Source organism: Pelophylax lessonae (assembly GCF_965119305.1).
Source record: "Pelophylax lessonae genome assembly, chromosome: 5".
Taxonomy (NCBI): Eukaryota; Metazoa; Chordata; class Amphibia; order Anura; family Ranidae; genus Pelophylax; species Pelophylax lessonae.
The window spans coordinates 78,360,110-78,382,027 of record NC_138772.1 but is presented as its reverse complement, the minus strand read 5'-3'; the positions used below and the strand labels follow the sequence as shown (position 1 = coordinate 78,382,027).

General features: G+C 41.5%; 1 protein-coding gene across 1 annotated transcript in view; it reads right to left on the bottom strand.

Annotated features, from left to right (window-relative positions):
• Positions 1-18,781: 18,781 nt before the first annotated feature.
• The window catches only part of MYO3A (myosin IIIA), a 312,359-nt gene continuing 309,222 nt past the window's right edge, over positions 18,782-21,918 (bottom strand). The window contains exon 35 of the mRNA XM_082259576.1: positions 18,782-18,940. Within this exon, the coding sequence (XP_082115702.1) occupies positions 18,826-18,940 (115 nt within the window). The 3' untranslated portion in view covers positions 18,782-18,825. The remainder of the gene's footprint in view (positions 18,941-21,918) is intronic.

The following is a 21,918-nucleotide window of genomic DNA, read 5'->3' as shown; positions in this document are numbered from 1 at the left end:
CGAGTCTGGAGATCCGCCCGCTGTGTGTAAACACAGCGGGCGGATCTCCATAGTGACAGGGAGTGACAGATCGGACTGTTCAGCATAGCTGGACATCCGATCTGTCCATGAATCACACAGTCACCTCCCCCCCTACACGTCAGTAAGCACCAGGCATACATTAACCCCTCCCTCTCCAATAAAATTAACCCCTTCCCTGCCAGTGTCATTTTTACAGTAACAGTGCATATTTATAGCACTGATTACTGCAGTAATGTCACTGGTACCCCCAAAAGTGTCAAAAATGTCAGTCAAGGGTCCGATCTGTCCGCCGCAATGTCGCAGTCCCGCAAAAAAAATCGCAGATCGCCGCCATTACGCGTTAAAAAAAAAACACCAAAAATGACAGAAATCTTTCCCTTTGTTAGTAAACGCAATAACTTTTGCGCAAACCAATCAAAATACGCTTATTGCGATTTTTTTTACCACATTTTTTTATGTAGCATAAAACAAATTGGCCAAAAATTTTTAAAAAAATTGGTTTTTACATCTTTTTTGGGGGGAATTTCATATAAAAAAATGTTAAAAATATTGTTATTTTTTCAAAATAAACGCTCTTTTTTTGTTTATAGCGCAAAAAGTAAAAATCGCACAGGTGATCAAATACCACCAAAAGAAAGCTCTGTTTGTGGGAAAAAAAGGACGTAAATTTCGTTTGGGTACGGCGTCGCACGACCGCGCAATTGTCAGTTGAAGTCGCACAGCGCCGAATCGCAAAAAGTGGCCTGGACGGAAGACAGCAAAATCCTCCGGTAGTAAAGTGGTTAAAGGAAATATAGTCACAAACAAATCAATAATAAAAGCATATCATGGTCCATAGTAGACACAAAGCAACTAGATCTTCGAGACTTTTCCCAGAACGATGGAGGACCTTCCAGATGGCTGATGTGTTTCGACAGGAGATCCCCTCTTCCTCAGAGCCACCACTTGGATATGCGCAAGGCTGATGCACCCTCTCTCCTTTGTCTTACAGTTTTTCCATTGGGTCCCCCCGACCCTTACAGGGCAGAAAATCCTGTGCTTCCATTGGAACTATCAATGATCTGTGATACATCCACCGCCATAACATCAACCTTGAGTGCAGGAGATTGTTGTTGTTTTTTCTACCAATGATGGAGCACTATCTTCCAACTGACACCAATGTTAGGGCACTATTCCTTCTACTGACACCGAAGATGGGGCACAGTTCCATCCACTAATATCAGTTATGGGGCACTATTCCTCCTCCTACTGACCACAGGTGCTTTTTTACATATTTTTCACTACCACTGACCAGCAAGCCTGAGAAATTGTCTGCTCCCACTGACTCTGGGCCATATTCCACTCCAACTGGCCACAGTCTGGCCCCCTTTAAAATGTATTTTAAAATTGTAACTGTATTTTGGTGCTGACCTGCCTTGTCCTGCTGTGCTTGGCAAAGTTCCAAAGTGTCTTATAGTAAACTTAGCCTTAAAGTAGAATTAAACAATCCTTTCTTTTGTCTATGCATGCTAAGCAGTGTGGTATACATCCCCTACTACCTAACATGCATGGCATGCAGGCAAAAACACTTACCTGGTCTTTATTCACCACTGCTTCCTTTTTTTTACTGCTGCTGCCTTCGGGTCATTCAATGCAGCTTCACCATAACTTTGGGTTACTGTACGCATTCACCCACATTGCAGAAAAAAGCACAAGCAGGTTAGTTAGGAAGAGAGTGTCTTGTGTAGCGCCCCTGACCACCGAAGGCATGTTGAGTATCTCAGAGACAAAGAGGGCTAGTATTTTCCCAGGCCTGAGTTCATGGCTAAAAGGTGGGGGACTGAGAATAAATTTGGGACCAGTCACTTTGTGTTTTTTCAGATATTTTATTACTGAATGAGCAACAGAATGTAATGGGCCCCTGTTCCTGTGCCAACGACTCTGCAAGTAGCATCAAATACTCTGACACAGCTAGCTGAGTGGGGAATATTTACTGTAGATATAGGTATACATATCTCAATGGCTTAAGGTATATAGATATCAGTAATAACACAGCAAATGGTTAAGCAATAGCTGGAAATGTACTGCAAAAAGGTAAAGAGTATGCAAAATAAACTGCAAATGGAAAAACAGTAGAAGATGTACTGCAAAAGCAATAATTGGTATAAAACGCAACCTCTACTAAACTCTATAATGGGCAATCCTAACTAGGGGAAGGTATACCACTACAACGGTTTAGCAGTCAATATGTACTAATCAACTTCTGCTGGCCAGCTCGTTGGACCTAACTCTTATGCCACTCAGGCTACTGCTCATGTATGAACTGATGCAGGCACTGACACTGGTTTCTTGAAGCACTGATAATGTCACTGGCTCTGTGATACTCGCAGGCAGCACTGTCCCTCTTTTCACAAAGTGTAATGTGGATACAGCCAGTGGCCTCTCAGAAATATCTTGTATTACCAGGTTTTATCACTCTGTTTACTGGGTAAAACACAGCAAGTCTGTAGCTGCATCGTCCTCCCCCCCCGGTCAGGCAGTGGCTCCACCACATCCTTGGCTGTCTCCAATGTCCTCAGTTGTCTGTTACTGTGCCTCTCTCCCTCTCAGGTGCAGTGGTGAACAGTCTGCCAGCAGCCAAGTGTGCATTTAGTCCTTTAAAACCAGTCTCCACACTTCTTGTCTCCTCAGCCTGGGAAAACATTAGGGAACCGCCTCTCCTCTTCACGCCAGTGCCTTGTGGGATTCAGCTCACCAAGCTTGCTCAACCTATTAAAACTATGTCTCCCACAAACCTTGCAGTCCATATCCTGTGTTTATCCCTTTTCACTAGAGGACAGGCTTGGCACTGTCAACACTGTTAGACAGCACCCCTTGCTCGTTAGCAGACTTTCTTGTACTTGTCTCCATTCCCCTGTACATCCATCCAGACCCCCATGCATTCTCCCAAGAGGGTCACCAGGCCCCTGCAAGGTAACCAGCCTTTTTACTTGCTTCTCCCTTCAGCAAGATCCATCTCTTGGTTCTCATTCCTGGTTTAGTGTTTCTTTCTAGGCCAGGCAGGACAGCTTCTGTGGATTATTTATGACCTAACTTAGGGCACAGGCTAGGCACTGCACAGGCGATAGGCCTAATATATTTATACATTTAGCAGCACCTCCCCAGGCTGCAGCCATGTGAGAGAGCTCACATGGGCCACACCTAATATTTGTAGCCACTTTGAAACTGGATATCATGGCCAGTGCTGAGAAGACTGATCGAAGCAGCAGAAAACAACTTCTGAACAGCAAGAGGCAGTATGTCAGGTAAGTCATTACCTTAGCAGGTGTAAAATCATTTAAAAAATGAAGCGCTTTTTGTGGCCGCTGGTTAGGATGGGCCCTCTTTTGCTCAACCTTCTTAAGAATGTAAGTCTCTCTGACAAACTAGGTTGAGTATACAAAGCATGCAATATCACATAAAATGACTGAAAGTAATACTTAGTACCCAGAAGAAGTGCTAAACTGAGTGCTAATGGTTCTGGAGATTCAGCGGTGGGAAGTAAAGGGTGAGAGGATGCTCTAGTCTCCCTGTGGCAATGGTGAAGATGTGACTGCTGTGGTCTGTGCTGTGCTGTTTCTGGTGCCTCCGCTGGTCTGGCCTCTCAGCAGCCTGGCCAGTATGCAGCAGATATGTGCTCTCATTTGTTCCCTTGGCACTAAGAAGAAGAACCTAGCTGGACTGTTTCAGAAAAGCAGCTCTACTGCACCTCATTGCACCAGTGTCTCTTGGGAATTATACTGCAAAATGTCTATAAGTCCCACAATATGGCTTACTTCCTGGACTTGGAATCCCCTGATTCTCAGAGTTCTGCATAGGATTCCATAGGTTTTTCTGGCTATAGAGCTCCCTCTGCTTACTGGAGGGAACAATGCAACATAACATTCAACATAACAGCAGAAAGTGATAGTAAACTAATTGTAAAGAAGGAAATGTCTCCTTCTCCATGTTTCTGTTGTCCAGGACCTGGCTACATTAATATAATTTACGATAACTACTTGCCAACCGCCCACCGCAGATATACTGTGGCAGGCTTGCTCAGGCTGCTCGAACCGCGTACCTGTTTACTGCCCTCATGTAAATGAAAGATACATTTTTATTAGTTTTCGTGAGTTACTGCAGTCTACTCTTTACAGTTTGCCTTATTAGGACAAGAAAACAAGTATCTACAATAGTAAAGTTACTAATCCTGAATAGCAGAGAATAAGAGATGTGAAAAGTATAATAAAGAGCGCTATCCAAAAATGTGCATGTGATACAATAAATAAGAATCAATAACCATGCATATATAGCTTGAAACAAAGTGACTTTGAATATACAAGTGTTATATTGTTGTTAAAAAACACTTCCAATCAATATAACGATAAAAGGATGATGAAAAAATTGGAATATAAAAATATAAATAGTCTATAAAAAAAAAGGAATTTAACCACTTCTGGACCGGAAGATTTCCCCCCTTAAGCGCTTGCCAACGGTCAGCCCCGTGCAGGCAAAATGACATACCGGTACATCACTCGCCTGCGAGCCAATAGGGGGCGAGCGCGCGCAACCGGAGGCGTGCTCCCGCCCCTGCTCGCTCACTCTGATCCCTGCGCGTGTGACCGGTGGACCCGATGTCCACCGGTCACTCGCGATCGTCAGTTACAGAGGGAGAAAGGCAGGCGGCTAATGTAAACAAAGCCACCTGTCACTCTCCCTTGTGTAACACACAGGTAATCAAATACCACCAAAATAAAGCTCTGTTTGTGGGAAAAAAAGGACATCAATTTCACTTGGGTACAGAGTCGCAGGACAGCGCAATTGTCCGTTAAAGTCACGCAGTGCCGAATCGCAAAATACCCCCTGGTCAGGAAGGGGGTAAAATCTTCCGGGGCTTAAGTGGTTAATGACCAGGCCATATTTTGCGATTTGGCACTGCGTTTTTTTAACAGACAAATGCGTGGTCGTGCAACGCTATACCCAAATGAAATTGATGTCCTTTTTTTCCCACAAATAAAGCTTTCTTTTGGTGGTATTTGGTAACGTGTGATTTTTTTTTTTTGAGCTATAAACAAAAAAGAGCGACAATTCTGAAAAAAAACAATATTTTTCACATTCTGCTTTATAACATTCCCCAAAAAAATTTAAAAATCAAATTTTTTTAACATTTTAGGCCATGTTGTCTTCTGCTACATATTTTTGGTAAAAAAAATCACAATAAGCGTATTTTTATTGGTTTGCGCAAAAGATGTTGTGTCTACAAACTAGGGGAGAGGTTTATGTCATTTTTATTGTTTTTTTTTTTTACTGGTAATGGCGGCATCTGTGATTTTTTGCGGGACTGCGACATTGCGGCGGACAGATCTGACCCCCAACTGACGTTTTTCACAATTTTGGGGGGCCAGTGACATTACTACAGTAATCAGTGCTAAAACTATGCACTGTTACTGTAATAATGACACTGGCAGGGAAGGGGTTAACACTGTGGGTGATCAATGGGTTAAATGTGAGCCTAGGGGATTTATTCTAACTGTAAGGGGGTGGGGCTTATGGAATGACCATAGAGACCTGTGATCCTATATAGAAGGATCACAAGGGCTCTGTGATCATTCCAGGGAGAAGAATGGTCAGCTGTGGTTACAACAGCTGACCGTTCTTCTCTCTCAGCGGCGAATGATCGTGGATGTCAGGCGGCAATTGGAGCCACCTGCCCCGTGCATTAGAGTCCCCGCTGCTGAGTGGGGGGTGGGAGTGCGCCGGCGGCGGCAGCGCACGCTCACCCCCTAACTGCCGGTGCGCGACCGACATGGCCCTATGTCGGTTCGCGCAGTAAGGCCGCCCTGCCACAGTATATATGCGGTGGGCGGTCCGGAACCGGTTGATAGAGGAAAATAGTCCAATCCCATGTGCAAGAGAGAAAGGATACCACAAGCAGTGGCACAAAGTGAGCTGAATTAAAATAGACTCCTCCAGGTGCTCCTAAATCCACCCAAGTGTGGGATAAGGTAATGGCCGCTTACCAAAAGGCTGCAGACTAGCAGCAGTATAGAATCCAACTCTCAGGTTCAAGATGAAAATCCCCCTCTGATCAAAATCCAAAGTCAAAATACATAGCAAGGCAACTTATACTCTCCATGTATAATGAGAAAGGTATGCAGGGAAAAAAAGAGTATCTACAATGGATCAGCCTAAAACCTTGTCATCTTTTATTTCAGTTCGATTAGATATTGAAAAAGCTAGCTCACTTTTGTATGAAAATTGGTGCCTTTGACTGTACAGTACTTCCCCCTCCCTAGAGTGTATTTAAATGAAAGTGTTGATTTTTAGACAGTTACGTCTCTAGCATGGAGGGAGCCACGCAACAAAGCAGCCCCAAGGAGGTAATTATAGGAATTAATTCATAATGGATTCTCTGCAGATGGTAAGGGGTTCAGAGTGAGGCTGTGTCAAACCGTTCAGCAGATATCACTCCATTATTTTTCCAGCCAAATGCAGCATTCTCCCAGAATGCTAATGTACTCGGTTTAACCCCTGCCTATTTCACTGCCGTGATTGATGCGGTAGACCGAATAAAGGTTACCTGCACCAAGGTCGGCATGCTTCATACAGAGAAATGATTTATTGAGTATTGTAAATTGCATTTTTTTTTTCAATAAACTCAGAGTGCTTCCTTAAAATCATTCATTATGTAACAAAAACAAATGAGCACAGCTAGCAAATGGTTAACTTTATTCCTCATCAATTTACACATTCAAGTGGCCTATTTTAAAAACCCAAGTGTTTTTTTTTTTTTGTGATCACACTAAGTGCTTTTATATTAGCTTGAATACGTTTACCTGTACACAAGAAGAGTGGTTTACTACAATTATATACTGCAGCATACGGACTGAGAAAAGACAATCTCTGACTACGATATCAGCCTTTTGTTATGTGTTTTGTATTGCAGTGTGTTAGCACCGATGGCAATTTTACCACAGGCGGCTTATTCATCCAATATGGGCAAACCGCAGTGGGGACATGTAACGTGTAGTAACCCATAAGGGGTAAAGCACTACTAGAACAAGTATCGGCATTGTAATTATGAAAAGTTTATTTATACAATTACAAAAAAACACAAGCACCATGCATATTGTGGTAGAGCCACTTCTCCAGGAGCTTGACAATGTGGCTCCGGCACAATATGCATAGAGCATAGGCTTGTTGGATTACGTAACTTTTTGACCTAATGGCTAATACACCATTCAGCTCCCTGGGGTTTGCATTCATTTCTACCATCTGCAATACATGTCTTCTCTCTAGTTCAACTCTGATATTATTTTACTACCTACATGTTTACTATTGCACAATACTAAGACTGAAAGTGTATAGTAGCTTGTTTATCAATTTTAATATTATTATCATACAGGATTTATATAGCACCAACAGTTTGCACAGCGCTTTACAAAATTAGGATAGAGGGTTCAGTAACAATACAATTTATTGCTAGAGGAATCAGAGGGCCCTGCTCATTAGCATTTACCATCTAAAAGACATTGCTTTGCACTAAGTCCCAGGTCTTCTATGGATATCCGGTGAAAACATTATTTTTCACTGGCATATGAATTACAAAATGCAGGTTACTGATTACTTTGGGTATACCTTTATCATATTGTAACGGAACTGCAACATACACTGTACGTGTGGACTTCTGTCAGTATACAGCTTCCTCCCAGTCGTGAACATAGATATCAGATTTTACCAGCCGCTCATACAAAGCTAGCCGACAACTTAGCTTGTACTGGAATCTTTTTTTTTTATTGAACAGTCACACAGAATTTATATACAGCATGGACCTCCCCCTCCTGATCAGATTACCACACACAGGTCAGGGGTTGTCTGATTACATTATCCTATGCAGATGAAATTGTATACAGAAATAGAATTAACCTAAACTAATTATCTAGCCACCTGGACAGAAACAATGTGATGTCATTAACATTTAACAATGGAACAGACAGACTTAACACAATCCACATCACACCTCAATAGACAGACAATAGGACAAGACTGCCAGTCTGTCTGTCTCCTACATTGAAGTACAAACCCAAATGCAAAAAAGTTGGGACACTGAACAAATTGTGAGTAAAAAAGGAATGGACTAATTTACAAATCTCATAAACTTATATTCTATTCACAATATAATATAGATAACATATCAAATGTTGAAAGTGAAACATTTTGAAATGTCATGCCAAATATTGGCTCATTTTGGATTTCATGAGAGCTACACATTCCAAAAAAGTTGGGACAGGTAGCAATAAGAGGCTGGAAAAGTTAAATGTACATATAAGGAACAGCTGGAGGACCAATTTGCAACTTATTAGGTCAATTGGTAACATGATTGGGTATAAAAAGAGCCTCTCAGAGTGGCAGTGTCTCTCAGAAGTCAAGATGGGCAGAGGATCACCAATTCCCCCAATGCTGTGATGAAAAATAGTGAAGCAATATCAGAAAGGAGTTTCTCAGAGAAAAATTTGAAAGAGTTTGGAGTTATCATCATCTACAGTGCATAATATCATCCAAAGATTCAGATTCTGCAACAATCTCTTCGGGCCTTTAGACAGCACTGCATCACATACAGGAATGCTACTGTAATGGAAATCACAACATGGGCTCAGGAATACTTCCAGAAAACATTGTCGGTGAAAACAATCCACCGTGCCATTTGCCGTTGCCGTCTAAAACTTGATAGGCCAAAAAAGAAGCCATATCTAAACATGATCCAGAAGCGCAGGCGTTTTCTCTGGGCCAAGGCTCATTTAACATGGACTGTGGCAAAGTGGAAAACTGTTCTGTGGTCAGACGAATCAAAATTTGAATTTCTTTGTGGAAAACTTGGACGCCATGTCATCCGGACTAAAGAGGGCAAGGACAACCCAAGTTGTTCTCAGCGCTCAGTTCAGCAGCCTGCATCTCTGTTGGTATGGGGTTGCATAAGTGCGTGTGGCATGGGCAGCTTACACATCTGGAAAAGCACCATCAATGCTGAAAGGTATATCCAAGTTCTAGAACAACATATGCTCCCATCCAGGGAAGACCTTGCATTTTCCAACATGACAATGCCAGACCACATACTGCATCAATTACAACATCATGGCTGCGTAGAAGAAGGATCCGGGTACTGAAATGGCCAGCCTGCAGTCCAGATCTTTCACCCATAGAAAACATTTGGAGCATCATAAAGAGGAAGATGCGACAAAGAAGACCTAAGACATTTGAGCAACTAGAAGCCTGTATTAGAGAAGAATGGGACAAAATTCCTATTCCTAATCTTGAGCAACTTGTCTCCTCAGTCCCCAGACATTTGCAGACTGTTATAAAAGGAAGAGGGGATGACACACAGTGGTAAACATGGCCTTGTCCCAACTTTTTTGAGATGTGTTGATGCCATGAAATTTAAAATCAACTTATTTTTCCCTTAAAATGATACATTTTCTCAGTTTAAACATTTGATATGTCATCTATGTTGTATTCTGAATACAATATTGAAATTTGAAACTTCCACATCATTGCATTCTGTTTTTATTCACAATTTGTACAGTGTCCCAACTTTTTTGGAATAGGGTTTGTACATGGAATACACATCTAAGCATTGCTTTGATTATTTAGGAGTCACAGACTTCATGGCAACAGGCTATAGGTCTCACAGTGTAAAGTGGGATTAATCTTCATATTTCTTGAGACATATTGTTCAGAAATATTATTGTCCCAAGTGAAAGCGGCCCTTCATTCTTTCAACACAAACCACATATAGAACCCAAGATAACCATGGTAACAGGAAATGCGATGTGGTTGTACAGCGAGTCTGATTAGTGCAGACCCGACTGGGGTTCTTGGTCACCCTGTGCCCCTAATAGACACAGGGTAACTTACACATAGGAGGGGCCGGGGAAGCTGGACAAGGAGTTTCCCGACCTCTCTAAAGTAATCTGGGTTCCACAAGCCCACCACCCAAAGTGACTCCTGTCTAAAGCTGTTCTCCAGGCATTAGGCCACACCACGCCCACACCTACACACCTATTGATCATGTTAGTTTTTTGATTAAAGCCTGGTACACACCATTGGGTTAAATGAAAAAAAAAAACTGTCAGCTCCGGTCGGAGCCACTATACTAACGATCCGATGTTAGTACAGCAATCTCCCCCACTGAGCTGTTGTGTTCTGACAGGGGGGTGGCCCCCCATTAGAACATTCAGATCAGCGCTCATAGTTATTGGCTGAAAGTGCTGATCAGGAGACGGTCGGCTGCTGGTTTTCCAGCATGCTCCCCGACAAATGGCCGGCTTCTGTCAGACCAGCTGGCATACACACAGACGAATCTCGGCTGGTTTTTATTCAACTGGACAATGTCAGGTTTTCATTAGTGCTTAGTTTACAGTGGGGATGGAACGTTTGGGCACCCCAGGTAAAAATTTGTATTAATGTGCATAAAGAAGCCAAGGAAAGATGGAAAAATCTCCAAAAGGCATTAAATTACAGATTCGACATTCTTATAATATGTCATCAAAAGTTCGATTTTATTTCCATCATTTACACTTTCAGAATAACAGAAAACAAAAAAATGGCGTCTGCAAAAGTTTGGGCACCCTGCAGACTTAATATCTTGTACTGCCCCCTTTGGCAAGTATCACAGCTTGTAAACGCTTTTTGTAGGCTGTCTGTCACGCACTGCTCTTTTAAGGTCTATCCATAGATTTTCAATTATGTTGAGGTCAAGAGATTTTGAAGGCCATGGCAAAACCTTCAGTTTATGCCTCTTGATGTAATTCCCTGTGGATTTCGAGGTGTGTTTAGGATCATTATCCATTTGTAGAAGCCATCCTCTCTTTAACTTCAGCTTTTTCACAGATGGCATCAAGTTACCATCCAAAATTTGCTGAAATTTTATCGAATCCATTTTTCCTTCTACTCATGAGATGTTCCCTGTGCCACTGGCTGCAATACAACCCCAAAGCATGATTGATCCACCCCCATGCTTAACAGTTGGACAGAGTTCTTTTAATTCAATTCTGTGCCCCTTCTTCTCCAAACGTACCTTTGCTCATTCCGGCCAAAAAGTTTCAAAATACATCAGGCTTGTCTCTATGTTCATTTGCAAAGTTCAAACGCTGATTTTTGTGGTGAGGACATAGAAGAGGTTTTCTTCTGATGACTCTTCCATGAAGACCATATTTGTACAAGTATCTCTTTATAGTGGAATAGTGTACCACAACTCCAGTGTCTGCCAGATCTTTCTGGAGGTATCGTGCAGTCAAACGTGGGTTTTGAATTGTTTTTCTCACAATCCTGCGAGCTGTTCTGTCTGATATTTTTCTTGGTCTTTCAGATCTTGCTTTAACTTCCACTGTTCCTGATGACTGCCATTTCTTAATTACATTCCGAACAGAGGATATTGACATCTGAAAACACTGTGCTATCTTCTTATAGCCTTCTCCAGCTTTGTGAGCTTCAACTATTTTCAGTTTCAGTTTTCTAGACAACTGCTTAGAAGATCCCATGGTGCTGATTGTTGGGGCAAGGCCAGATGAGTCTGGGCATTTAAAACCTTTGAGATTGACATCACCTGGTCTTCCCAGACGATGATTGAGAACAATCCATGACACTGGCAGGTCTCAGCCTTGCAAAGGGGGCAGTGCATGCTATAAATTCTGCAGGGTACCCAAACTTTTGCAGACGCCATTTTTTTGTTTTCTGTAATTTTGAAAGTGTCAATGATGGAAATAAAATCTAACTTTTGTTGACATATTATAAGAATGTCTGATCTGTAATTTGATGCATTTTGGAGATTTTTCCATCTTTCCTTGGCTTCTTTCTGAACATTAATACAAATTTTTTACCTGGGGTGCCCAAACCTTCGATCCCCACTATATATGGTTGTTTCTCTTTTCAAAGAATATCCAGTTATGTGCAAAGAAAATAAAAAACAGCATTTTTGCTTGCATATGACTGGATGATGGAAGTCAGCAGAGCTTCACCTCATTCATCAAGCTCTGGGGAAAAATTCCATGCATAGTACAAGCCTTGCAACAAGTGAACAGTCAAAGTCTTCTCTCTTCCTCAGTGCAAGCGGAAGTGCCCTTTTTTGGGTCCCAACACTCTTCCTATTGGCTGTGCAATGGCAGGGTCCTTTCAAGTCCTGAGGACTAGTGTGCCATGAAGACCTCATGATGAGGAGACAGGGACGTCAGCATGTGCAGAGATTGCAGTGCTGGATGGCTGGTCTCCATTGCCAGAAGAGGCATGGGTATGATGACAGACTTAGCTGAGTAAAATAAGGATCTAGGGATTTTAAAGTTTTATTTAAAAAAAAAACAAAAAAACTTTACAATTGGTGGTAGGGAGGGAGGGGAAGAGCAGGGTGCTACTTTTGCTTAAAGATTTGCCGCAGCTGCTAACTTGCTTTATTTGCATGCTTTATATCTGTCATCTCGATCCTTCATTCACTCTCTTGGTGAGACTCTGATCTTGAACAAACAACAATAAAGGCAGCAAAGGGGTCTATTGCCCAAAGAGCTAATAATCAGAATTAAAGTACAGTTTCTACAGTTTCCCAACTGGCTTTTATCTCTCATATGCTTCTAAATCACTAATACTATGGCTGCTCTGTTTCCCCCCGAACCCACCTTCATTTAGTGCTGGCTTAGTTCTTCTAAACCTGCTGGCTATAGTGCAAAGGCTATGCAGTGCATTATGGTTTTTTAAAAAAAAGTGTTCAAGGTGAATCTGCACAACAAATCTCGAGCGCACAGCATTCGCTTCAAACCCATGATGGTGGCAAAGCTGAACCTTATCCCTACTCTATACATACAGTACAGTGAGTAAGCATTGTTACCATTGGACAGGAAATAACTGGCAGGACCACCAAGTGAAAATAATGGAAGAAAAGTCTGGATATTGAAAACTAATGCTGCAATACAATACAAAATTGTTATTCAATTTTGGATATTCTTCAACTGAACTCTTTCCTGATCTATCAACATTTTTTAATAAAATGGCATTACGGTATAGTACATACATGTATTATAGTACAGAACAGTATAGTTTCACATTAGTATCATATAGTATAGTAGTGTCTCACATGTATAAAGTTTATGCATTAAATCTTGTTAAAGTTTTTACACTATTCTAAATGCTTAACACGTCTGAAGACAAAGTTGGTTGTACCACGATTCCACTCATTATCTGTCTTTAATCCCCCCGCAAGCTTTTTTCTTGTTCCGTGCCTCCCGACTTCATCCTGCTTGACAACTAGTAATTATTTCAGAAAGTAACACAGAAGGAAATGTCAATTTCATGTAGTTCTTTATTCTGAATATATATCACACAACTAAATTTAACTGTCTATAAGTGAAGAGTAATTTAGAGATGATGATAGGTACAAGGATATCCCTTCCAATGATAGTGAATTTCTTGATAGTCTGCTAGTAAGAGCACCATGCTTATTCTGTTTAGAAGGTCCAAAACCCCCATTGCCCCTAATAATTGTGACTTACCTTTACTTTTTTCCCTCTGGAAAATATCAGGCACATTGCTTTGCAGTAACACACAATATACATTATGCACTTGTGTGCTGTGGTTCCTTTGATTTTAAATGGCACCCCAACGCAACTCCATAGCAAACCTGCATTGTAGCACACTACAACACACATTAACATTCATGCATTCAACACACTGCAATGGACCTGAGCAAAGTGAATGGGCCTTTAATCTCAGTCTTGAACTGGGTAACATTCATTAGAGGCATCATAGTAAGTACCAGTGTTATACACATTGAGACAATTGCAGAGACATCCTCCTCGTCCTCACTTGACTGAATGACATGCTACCAACTACAGACCTTGAAGTGATTTTTTAAACTAGGCTGCATCCTTTAAAAAAAAAATCTGCACAGCAGGATCATGTAACCTTATTTTTTTTAAGACTATTTTTACTTTCCTAATCAATTTTTATAAATTAATGTTTTTTTATTGTACCAAGGGTTTGCTACTGATTTTTTACATGTTCCTTTATTCCTGCTTTAAATGTAAGAGGGGTATTCAAAAAGTCTCAGCACTTTTACATATACAGTATCTCACAAAAGTGAGTACACCCCTCACATTTTTGTAAATATTTTACTCCTCAATTGGTTGCCGCCAAACACGCTTGACACCATATCTTTTCATGTGACAACACTGAAGAAATGACACTTTGCTACAATGTAAAGTAGTGAGCGTAAAGCTTGTTTAACAGTGGAAATTTGCTGTCCCCTGAAAATAACTGAACACACAGCCATTAATGCCTAAACCACTGGCAACAAAAGTGAGTACGCCCTTAAGTGATAAAGTCCAAATTGGGCCCAAAGTGTCAATATTTTGTGTGGCCACCATTCTTTTCCAGCACTGCCTTAACCCTCTTGGGCATGGAGTTCACCAGAGCTTCACAGGTTGCTACTGGAGTCCTCTTCCACCCCTCCATGACAACATCATGGAGCTGGTGGATGTTAGAGACCTTGCACTCCTCCACCTTCCATTTGAGGATGCCCCACAGATGTGCTCAATAGAATTTATGGTCTGGAGACATGCTTGGCCAGTCCATCACCTTTACCCTCAGCTTCTTTAGCAAGGCAGTGGTCATCTTGGAGGTGTGTTTGGGATCGTGATCATATTGGAATACTGCCCTGCAGCCCAGTCTCTGAAGGGGGGGGGGATAATGCTCTGCTTCAGTATGTCACAATACATGTTGGCATTCATGGTTCCCTCAATGAACTGTAGCTCCTCTGTTCCAACAGTACTCATGCTGTCCCAGACCATGACACTCCCACCACCATGCTGACACACTTGTCTTTGTACTCCTCAATTGGTTGCCGCCACACACGCTTGACACCATCTGAACCAAATAAATTTATCTTGGTCTCATCAGACCACAGAACATGATTCCAGTAATCCATGTCCTTAGTCTGCTTGTGTTCAGCAAACTGTTTGTGGGCTTTCTTGGGCATCATCTTTAGGGACGACGGCTATGCAGACCATTTTGATGCAGTGTGCGGCGTATGGTCTGAGCACTGACAGGTTGACCCCCCCCCCCCCACACCCCTTCAGCCTCTGCAGCAATGCTGGCAGCACTCATACGTTTATTTACCAAAGAAAACCTCTGGATATGACACTGAGCACATGTACTCAACTTCTTTGGTCGACAATGGCGAGGCCTGTTCTGAGTGGAACCTGTCTTATTAAATGACTGTATGCTCTTGGCCATCGTGCTGCAGCTCAGTTTCAGGGTCTTGGCAATCTTCTTATAGCCTAGGCCATCTTTATGTAGAGCAACAATTATTTTTTCAGATCTTCAGAGAGTTCTTTGCCATGAGGTGCCATGTTGAACTTCCAGTGATCAGTATGAGAGAGTGAGAGCGATAACACCAAATTTAACACACCTGCTCTCCATTTACACCTGAAACCTTGTAATACTAATGGGTCACATGACACCGGGGAGGGAAAATGGCTAATTGGGCCCAATTTGGAAATATTAACTTAGGGGTGTACTCACTTTTGTTGCCAGCAGTTTGGACATTAATGGCTGTGTGTTGAGTTATTTTAAGGTGACAGCAAATTTACACTGTTATATAAGCTGTACACTCACTACTTTACATTGTAGCTAAGTGTCAGTTCCTCAATGTTATCACATGAAAAGATATATTAAAATATTTACAAAAATGTGAGGAGTGTACTAACTTTTGTGAGATACTTTATATACAATAGGGTGAAAAAAAATTGTGAAAACGTTTTGAAGAACCTTGGTATTTTAAATTAGTGTTAAACCTGTTTTATTTTGATAGTGACCTCCTGTAATCACCTGTTTAACAGCACTAAAACTGTAAGGTGGCGAAGCAACCAGGGTCACTGTTAGAAAACATGGGGCCCTGTACAGCCTTCCTGATGGGGCCCCCAACCCCATCTACCCCCCATCCCCCCCACTATGGTTCAGTGGAACAGCAGCATTGATTTTATTCAGCTACACGCCAAAAATTTAAAAAGTCTCTTCTTTGCTCCAACCTTCTGGGCTCCTATGTTGACCTTATGGGGCCAAGGGAAAAATAGTTAGATATTGCTGATATTTTGGAAAAGTGCATGTACCGGAGTGATTCCTGCAGCTAGAGGCATCACCCCGGTACTGGCGTCCATAGCCGACGGTCAGCTGTCTTGTAATGACAGCCGATGCAGCTGAGAAGCCACTCGGCTTTCATTACAAGGAGCGGGAGGGGACGTCCCCCCCTCCCGCCTCCTTCCGTGGCTCGCCCAGGTCTTCCATCCCACCAGGAGACCCGGGCAACCAGCCTGCACGGCTCCTGAAGACCCGATCAAAGCCGCATTGGGCTCTGATCGGGTCTCCATGCAAAAACCCGGAAGTGATGTCATGAGTGACATCTCTTCCGGGTATTGTCTGGCGCCAGATTCAAAAAAATTACAGCATTCAAAACAGCCAAACTTGGCGTTTTGAATGCTTTTAAGTGCAGAGGAGGGGTGTGGGGTCTTTTAGACCCCCAGATCCCTCCACAAAACTACCTGTCAAATAAAAAAATATATATATAAATTCACAAAAGTATCGGCCAAAATATCGGTATCGGTATTGGCAATGAAAAACCAACATCGGTCGATCACTAGTATACATAGTAGTAGGATTAGCAAAGTAAACAAGGTAATGATCTCATTAATGAGTTGTCTCCCCTTCATTGGTTAATGAGTATTCTGGGAGAGTTTTGACCGAGCTTTTGTGCTGCTGCAGTGGTTGTCAAGGATCTGACAAGGTCTGGTAGGAATGTCGGGATCACAAGATTGTCTGCAAAGAATTACAAAACGCTGTCAGCTATAAGATTCCCTGTAGTAAAGCCTTGGGTGAAGCTTTAAAGTAGAACTATTGGCATTTTTTTTCATTTTGGATAGAGTAAGGGACGGTTATTAACCCTGTCAGATATTTTTTTCACCATCTGTGTACCATTGCGGAGATTTCCCTTAACTTCCTGTCCCAGGCCAAACAGGAAGTGAGAAGCAATCCTTGCAAATTAAGGTCATTTCTTGGGGATCCTCAGGTCATTAGAACTAGCATCCCCATTGGAATATTTCCTCTCTATTACTTTTCAATGATAATTATAAACAGGACAAATAGAGAGAGTAAATCTCCTTAACAGGGGCACAGACACAGAAAAAAAAGTGGTGTTCCTGCCAGTCCCTTTGCTTTCCTATTAAAAACAGACCACGCTAAGCAGGAGAGCACAGCATAGTCAGTTCTCTAGCTATGCCCACTCTCTTCCAATGATCAGACTTTTTCTGACATGCCTCCCCTGCACAGCCATTTACCAAGAAGCTCAGTGTTCTATTGCTTCTCCTCTCCCCAGCTCCTATGCAGCTGAGAACAAAGGGTGGGTGATCACATATTTATATATATATATATATATATATATATATATATATATATATATATATACACACACACACATTTTTTTGCCTTTCATTTCTATTTTGAACTTAATAGGTGATCGTTTACAATCACTTTAATTCTGAAAAAGTCAAATGACTCAAAAGCAGAGTTTGGCTTAAATTTGTTTCACTTTATTAGGTACATTTTAGACAACTGACAAACAAAATTGATGGCATAAATAGTGACAGCACAATTCTTATAAAATATTATACAGCACTGGTCTTGAAAAAAAATCTGTAGAAAACTACACTTATACTTATAAAAAAAAGAAAAAAAAAGAAAAACACACAGTATATAAATGTAATATTGCATAGCTAAAGATACAATTTTATTTTTCGATATTTAACCACTTGCCGACCACCAGCAGTACATATACTTCAGCAGGTCAGCTCTGTCCCGCAAAACGACGTAACTGTACCCATTCGCTGCAGGGGAAGCTGATCCGCGGGTCCGGCGGCAGCGATTGAATGCGGCAAACCACTGTTCTGTCAGCAATGAACACAGGTCCCCTGTGCTCCTCCTATTTAGGAACACAGGTCCCTGTGTTCATTCCATAAATCCATCCCCCACACAGTTAGAAAGCACCCCCTAGGGACACAATTAACCCCTTGATTGCCCCTGGTGTTAACCCCTTCCCTGCTATTAATCCAGTAACAGTGCACATTTTAGCACTGATTACTGAAGTAATGTCACTGGTGCCCCCAAAAGTGTCAACAACTTCAGTTAGGTGTCCGATCTTTCAGACACAATGTTGCAGTCCCGCTAAAAATCGCTGATCGCCGCTATTACTAGTAAAAAAATTAAATAAATAAAAATGACATAAATCTTTCCCCTAGTTTGTAGACGCAAAACTTTTGTGCAAACCAATCAACATTCACTCATGGGATTTTTTTATTTACCAAAAATATGTGGCAGAATACAAATTGGCCTAAAATGATGAAAAATATGATTTTTACATTTTTATATATTAGGAATGGTATAAAGTAGAAAGTAAAAATGTTGTTTTTTTTTTTTCAGAATTGTAGCTCCTTTTTTCTTTGTAGCGCAAAAAATGAAAATCGCACAGGTGATCAAATACCACCAAAAGAAAGCTCTATGGGTGGGGGAAAAAAAGGACATCAGTTTTATTTGGGTACAGCGTCGCACGACCATGAAAGTAACAGTGCAGAATCGCAAAATTGCCTGGTCATTGGGGGGGGAAACCTTCTGGACCAGAAGTGGTTAACAAAAATATATTTATAGTGAAAGCAAACTGAATATGTGCTAAAAAAATGTTCCAATGTTTTAGCAATAACAATCAATAACAGAAAATCTCTCTTAAAAATGATGGATAAGGCGTTCACGCTGAGATGTTTTCCGAAGCAGTTTTCTGTAGTCGTATGGGTTGCCATCCATTTCATTCTCTTGCTGGGATCCATCTGCAATGGAAGATCTAGGGAAAAATAAATGTCATTTTTTTATTTATTTAGAGAGGTCAGCAGGAAACAACACAGCTTTACTTACCATGAAAGGATTTCTAAGATAAAAATAACACAGCAGAAAGCTTTTATTTCCTGTGAAATCTAACCTTTACTTCTCTTATATCTATAAAGTGAAGCATGTATGAAACATTTTGATTAATTTTACACCAATTACACTACACTTATGAAATATAGTGCGTGTCTATCTGCAGAAAGGGTTCAGAGGTGAAATACTGGAGACTGTATTAAGATTTACAGAAATTATAGGGGAAGATAAATGATCTCAGTTGATGAGAAAACTTTCCAGTGTTAAAAAAAAAAAAAAAATTAATTCAACATTTAGAATTGCTACACAAACCATTTGTTAACTTAAAGCAGGGGAGGACTGGCCCAGGGGGCAGGGGGGAAACTGCCCCCGGGCTGCTCTGATGCCCCTTAAAAAGGCTGCACCACTTCTGCCACAGACATGCCTTAGGCCATGGGTGTCCAACCTTTTGGCTTCTCTGGGCCACATTGAGTGTAGAGAAATTTTCTCGGGCCGCATATAAAGTAATAAAATGCCGCCGTGCCCTTCCCGTGCCCCCTGCACTAATTTAACACAACTAGAGGATGATCAAATGAAATGGAATCAGTATACAGAGGTTTACTTCTTCTGAGAGATAATAAAGGAACACTCTAACCACCATGATCACTTCAGTGATTTGAAGTGGTCATGGTGGTAGGAGTCAGAAACACTGCACATGCTCCCCTCTGAGGCAGCCTCTGCCTACCGTTAGTTGGAAGCTGCTGTGGCCGTGCCCCCGAACCGACTTCCTTCCTCCCCAGCAAAAAAAAAATTGTCAGGGGGCAGTGGGCAGCATTGCCTACGGTTCTGGGCCACATGCGGCCCTCGGGCCACAGGTTGGACATGCCTGCCTTAGGCTAAGTTCACATGTAGTTGTTTTGGGGCATTTTTCTGCTCTAGGATCAGCTCAAAAAACGCCCAACAAGACAAATCCTATTCATTTCAATGGCCCCTGTTCACATCTGAGCGTTTTGACGTATTAAGCAAAACGTCTTACACTCAAAAAAGTACATGAGCTTCTTTTTGGGCAGATTACAGGGGTTTTTATTTTTTTACATTGGTCACTTGTCAACCTAAAAATGCCTGCACAAAAACGCCTGTAAAAACACCTGTACAACGCCTAAAAAATGGCTGTAAATAGCAATGCCAAGATGTGAACGTAGCCTTAAGGATTCCTGGTGAAGAGAAGTAAAAAGTCCTCACCGCTGACCTACTGATTGCGGGATGATGACAAGGAAAAAGCCCAGCCCCACCCCCACCCCCAGCATGGTTGGTGTAAACTGTGTCTTCCCCACTGCAGACTCTCCTCCTGCACATAATGTTATAACCCCTGACCTAAGTAGAGTTGTAGTCTTTTCCTACTTTATATTCTAATGTGCGCTTTAATTGCAAGACAGCATATATCTATATTTAAGTCATCCCTGCTGGAGCAGCAGAATTTTGATCAGTGTATGGCAAACTTTATTGTACAATGTGGATGACCATTTTTAGTCTGCTTTGTTCTGCCTTCCTTGGACGCAGCAAGTCCTACTGAGATTTATGTTTTAGGCAAAGTGGGTCAAGCGTAGCCCCTGCCGCAATATGTGTTTGAATGCATGCATTCGAGTAGGGCTGCATTCAGATGCAAATAAAAGTCTATCTACCCAAGCTCTGATACTGTGCTTCAATAATTCAACATGGATATACAATTGTATGTGTCCAGCCAAAGCTTTTTGATAGAGTGGGGAAGAATGAGAAGACATTGGAGTGGGGCTCCGTTACAGAGATTTACCCTTACTTTCTGTACTGCTGAATAGTTTATCAAACGGGAAGCTTGACATATGCTTTAATATTGTGTGTTTACACCAGTAGATGAGAATATATTCCTTTAAATCTAAAATATGTATTTCAAACTAGCTGCATGAATAAAAGGAAAATGAAAAAGGTCATATTTAACATAAGTACCAGAGGTAGATTAGGCCTATGAATTATTTTTATAACAAATGCTGTGTATCCTATTTATACATTATTCCACATTTACATGAAAAAAAGCCTCTAATGCACTAAAAACTAACAAGCAAAGCACTAATGTTTAATATCATCCTAAAATGATTATCCACTCTATTTTAGTGCATTGTAAGCCTTATGGCTATCAGCTCTGTGATGTGGCTCAGGTAGTCTTTCAGAAGATACTGAATGGCTGAATGGCTGACTAGTTTATATCATTTCATGCAAGCTGAACTCCAGGCAAACAGCAGCTAAACACAAAAGAAATACATACTGTATATAGGAGCTCTTTTTGCCGAAGGATTTGTAATTCTGACCATCAGTCAGGGATTTACATGGTTCTACTCTGTGCTCTTCTACTATCAGCATGCTCTATAAAACTGCAGCACAACTGACTGGCTCATGGTGCTGCTGCTCCCTCTCTAAGTCTGAGTTCTTCTGTACAGCGGCTTCAAAGGACTGATCCCAGATTCCATTCATGTACATACACAGTAATGATGTATTAATGAATAAAGAGCTCTGTTTTCTGTGCTCTTTACATCTGCCTGATGTTCAGCTATAAAATGACCAAGCAATAAAGGAATCTGTACTGAGAGAAATAAAAGGGGGTCTCCATTGTTGATCTCCTTGTAAAAATACTAGTTATCTGGCTCAGGGCCGTCTTTAACACAGGGCAAAAGGGGCAGCTGCCCCGGACCCAGCCATTGTTATGGGGCCGAAAGCAACTGCCCCTTGAGCCTGCACTGCACACAAATAGTTGATAAGTGTATTTGGTAGGGCCCTAGAAAATATTTGCCCAGGGTCCAATTAATACTAAAGATGGCCCTGATCTGGCTGCATACATACTTACAACATTCTTATTGGTAGTTAGTGTCTGACATAATGTTAAGACATGTGACC